At 60.6% G+C, this 4,058-nt stretch overlaps 1 protein-coding gene across 5 annotated transcripts in view; it reads left to right on the top strand.

Moving 5' to 3' along the window:
- Positions 1 to 4,058, top strand: part of TPRA1 (transmembrane protein adipocyte associated 1) — a 15,429-nt gene that overhangs the window by 9,193 nt on the left and 2,178 nt on the right. For 2 of the 5 annotated variants that reach the window (XM_040463309.1, XM_040463311.1), the window contains 6 exons: positions 2,205 to 2,291; positions 2,391 to 2,463; positions 2,572 to 2,651; positions 3,241 to 3,351; positions 3,482 to 3,542; positions 3,732 to 3,834. In XM_040463309.1, coding sequence (XP_040319243.1) covers positions 2,205 to 2,291; positions 2,391 to 2,463; positions 2,572 to 2,651; positions 3,241 to 3,351; positions 3,482 to 3,542; positions 3,732 to 3,834 — 515 coding nt within the window. Of the gene's footprint in view, positions 1 to 2,204; positions 2,292 to 2,390; positions 2,464 to 2,571; positions 2,652 to 3,240; positions 3,352 to 3,481; positions 3,543 to 3,731; positions 3,835 to 3,956; positions 4,038 to 4,058 lie in introns of all 5 variants that reach the window. The other 3 variants (XM_040463310.1, XM_040463308.1, XM_040463307.1) reach the window with 3 other exon arrangements.

Genomic DNA, 4,058 nt, shown 5'->3' with positions numbered 1-4,058 from the left:
CCCCCCCCCCCCCCCGATCTGTCCGTCTGTCCATCCAGCCATCCACACACTCTTTGAGACCTCTTTGGAACCTCTTCCTGCCTGTTGGGCAAACCTGAATTCTCCTCAGTCAGTGCTCTTGGTGTGGGCCTCCTCGGGAGAGGTAGCAGGGCTGTGGTTGAGAAGGTGGGCCCCAGGTGTGGCTTCCAGGTGAGGGTTCCAGGTGCGGGGCCATCCAGCTGCATCCTTCAGAGCTCAGGCCTGACTGACTGGAATCCTCCCCTCTCTCTGCCTCTTAGCTACCACTGCCTGAGAGCTGAATGGCTCTCTGGTCCCCCTCTTTGTGGCCTGGCTCAGAGCTTCCCAAGCAGGGGAGTTGTCAGCGGGCAGGCAGGGTCAGGGGAGGCTGTGTGGAACCCTGGAGGCCGTTGGTGGAGGCCCCAGGGGTCGCTGGCTGACTGGAGCCCCCTCCTCTGTGAGGCAGTGGTGGGCGTTGAAGCCTGCTCCCTTCTGTCTCCCGCTGCCTCTCTGATTCATTACAGAGATGAGTATTTATTCCACAGATAAAGCATTTATTTAAAGCATCACTTACCGATGCCCTCTCTGGGGGAGCAGGCAGGGAGAAGTGATCCAAGGCCAATGCCCAGGAACACGACGCAGGGACAGGGGACTCAGCACTGCCCTCGTATTCCTGGGGACTCTGTTCTAGAAAGCTCAGGAGACAGCGGTGAGGGCTGACTCAGGCTATCTCCGGACCCCAGCTGTGCTGAATGACCTTGGACTGGTAGCTTGGCCTCTCTGTGCCTCAGTGCCCTCCTTCTCACGTCACGTGCACTGGGTCTGCTTTACCCTGGGGCGCTCCTGTGATCTTGGGGTCAGCCTTCCCAGGAGGCTGACACGGTTTTTGTGGCACAGAGGACAGACTGTTGTGTGTGTCTGGATTCTTCTTTTCCTTACATTTGTTTATTTTGAGAGAGAGAGAGCACGTGCATGGCAGGAAGTGAGGAGGGGCAGAGAGAAAGGGAGAGAGAGAATCCCAAGCAGGCTCCTCGCTGTCAGCACAGAGCCAGGCTTGGGACTCAAACCCACAAACCGCGAGATCATGACTTGAGCTAAAACCATGATTGTGACGCTTAACTGACGGGGCCACTCAGGCGGCCCTGTACCTGGACTCTCCTGTTTGTATGTATCCCAGAAAACCAAAGTTAAATTCATAGAAGCTGGAGGGAACATATTGACTGAGAAACTGACAAGTCCCAGGGCTTCAGGCATGGCTAGATTCAGGGGCTCGGCAATGCCGTGGGGGCACAGTCTCTGTCTCCCTGTCAGCTTGGGTCTCTCTGATGGCCTTGCCTCTAGCAGTCTCGCCCTTCTGGAGCCAGGCAGCCCGGCAGCTCCAGGCTGGCGCGCTCCTCAGCTTCCTTTCCTCTAGTGGCTGCACCTGCTGTCCTGGGCGTGCCTTTCACTAGACTCCCTTGGGATCCCCCCCGCCATCCCCAAATCAGGGAATGCCATAGGCTGAATGCCCAGCCCTGTGCTACAGGCCAGCCCCTGAAGCCAGGCGTGGTGGGGTCAGCCCCCCCCCCCGAACCATGTGAGCAGCAGGGAGAGGGAGGAGGCTGTTGCCAGAAGAAGTGAGTGGACACCGGGGTGACAAAATCCAGGCACTTTTGCACCGCCTGCCGGTGCAGTAGCCCTCCCCAGGGTCTTTGATGTCTCTTCCCTGCACCCTCCCATCCCCCGTGTCTTGGAAATAAAACCGCTAACATGACAGTGCTAGTGCCCTACATGCACCTCGCTTTCACTGGGTGCCACGCATGCTTCTGCTACATGTACTTACCCATTTGCCCCTGCCAGCCATCAAATGCAGTGCATGCTAGTTTTACCCCATTTCATAGATAAGGAAACTGAGGCACGGAGGTGCACTTCCTGGCCCGAGGTCACAGAGGCAGGAGGCAGCGGGGACCCACCATGTGACCCCTAAGAATGTCACCATTCTCAGGCTGCCAGTGTAGCCAGGAAACTGAGGCCGGAGAGGGAACTGTCACCAGCAGCGGAGGATCTCGCCACCCCCCTACATCCCACCCCCGACTCTTAGCGTAGAATCCTTCTGTTCTCGAAGAATCAGAGGCTCCTGCAGAGGCGGGATGTGGGTTTGCAGTCCCGCTGTTCCCAGAGGCCTCGTTCCCTGACCCCTTAATGGCATCCCCGCTCTTGCCCACCAGGTGTTCGTAGTGGCGCTGGTGGGCATCGCCCGGGCCGTGGTGTCCATGACGGTCAGCACCTCGGACGCTGCCACCGTTGCTGATAAGGTGGGGCCGGGCCTGCTGACAAGGGTGGGGGGATGTTGGGCACTGGGGAGAGGGGTGACTGGGCCCCCCAGGCTGACAGTCTGCCCACTCTGTGTCCAGATCCTGTGGGAGATTACCCGCTTCTTCCTGTTGGCCATCGAGCTGAGTGTGGTCATCCTGGGCCTTGCCTTTGGTGCGTGTGCGGCTGGGCCAGTGCTCTCCCTGTCCCTCCCTAGCGGGCACCGACCCCACCACGGCCACCTGGCTGGCTCCCCCTGACCGACCAGCGTGTTTCTTCCAGGTCACCTGGAGAGTAAGTCAAGCATCAAGCGGGTGCTGGCCATCACCACAGTGCTGTCCCTGGCCTACTCTGTCACCCAGGTAAGAGGGGAGGTGGGGCAGTGCAGCTGTGAGGGCTCCCTGGAGGAGGCCAGGGGTCACTGAGGGCTGCATATCCACTGCTTCCTGATTCTGGGTCAGGGTTCGAATGTTTATCAGGTGCAGTGTTCTCAAACTTTAAATGCGCCCCAGGAATTACTTGGGGTGCTTGTTAACAAGGCAGGTTTTACTTGCCTATTGCCTATTCTAATCCAATAGGTTGGGGTGGGGGCAGGGAGGAGGCCCAGAACTTGCTGTTTTAAGAAGCAGCCCGGGTAGGGAAAATACGGGTTTGCAGACCACCCTGAGAGCTGTCCATCTAGAGACTCCTTCCTTAGATCTGGTGGGGGCTGCCTCTTGCCCAGTTCTGTCCCCTGCCCCATGGCTGGGCCTATTCTGGGTGGTGGAGCGAGGCGGGCAGGGGGCAGGGCGAGGCCAGAGAGCAGTCTGGAGTGGGGATCTCTGATGGCTAGGCTGGGGAGCTGGGCTTGGGGTGGTGGAGAGATCCGGGTGCTTTGTATGAGGGAGCTCCCAGGGAGGGGGCTTTCCAGGTGGGCAGGAGACCGAGACCCTCCCCCGCCTGCCCCTGCAGGGGACGCTGGAGATCCTGTACCCTGATGCCCACCTGTCGGCTGAGGACTTCAACATCTATGGGCATGGGGGCCGCCAGTTCTGGCTGGTCAGCTCCTGCTTCTTCTTCCTGGTGAGGCCGAGGGTGCCCTCCCCCCTTCTGGGCACCTTGGGGGTGGCCCCGAGGAGCCTCAGAGCATGAGACTGGATGCCTTGGTACTGGTGTCCCCAGCATCCTTCTCAGCCCTGCTCTGTCACCACAGGTCTACTCTCTGGTGGTCGTGCTCCCCAAGACCCCGCTGAAGGAGCGCATCTCCCTGCCTTGTAAGCAGCTGGTGGGTGGCTCTGGGATAGGGCTGGGTCCCTGGGGGGGTGGGGCGTTGACTCTTTTCCCCCGGAGAGCCGTGGGTGCCAGGGAGGGAGTCCTCCTGGGGGCCCAGAGGGGTCTCCGGTGACACGCTGGGAATGAAGGGTGGAGGCAAGGGCAGGACCTCACGGTCCCCAACCCCCCAGCACGGAGGAGCTTCTACGTGTATGCGGGCATCCTGGCGCTGCTCAACCTGCTGCAGGGGCTGGGAAGCGCGCTGCTCTGCGCCGACATCATCGAGGGGCTCTGGTAGGTGGGGCGGGGTTCAGGGTGTCTACTGGCCCGGCTGTGGGGGCGGTGGGCAGGGGGAGGCCAAGCCGAGGCCCCACCCAGAGGAGGCCCCTCCCTGACCCGCTCCTCCTGCCCCCCAGCTGTGTAGATGCCACCACATTTCTCTACTTCAGCTTCTTTGCGCCCCTCATCTATGTGGCCTTCCTCCGGGGCTTCTTCGGGTGAGTCTTCCCACCGGGGGG

The sequence above is a fragment of the Herpailurus yagouaroundi genome, unplaced genomic scaffold (assembly GCF_014898765.1).
Source record: "Herpailurus yagouaroundi ecotype Mexico unplaced genomic scaffold, PumYag 387, whole genome shotgun sequence".
Classification (NCBI taxonomy): domain Eukaryota; kingdom Metazoa; phylum Chordata; class Mammalia; order Carnivora; family Felidae; genus Herpailurus; species Herpailurus yagouaroundi.
This window is presented reverse-complemented; position numbering and strand designations above follow the sequence as displayed.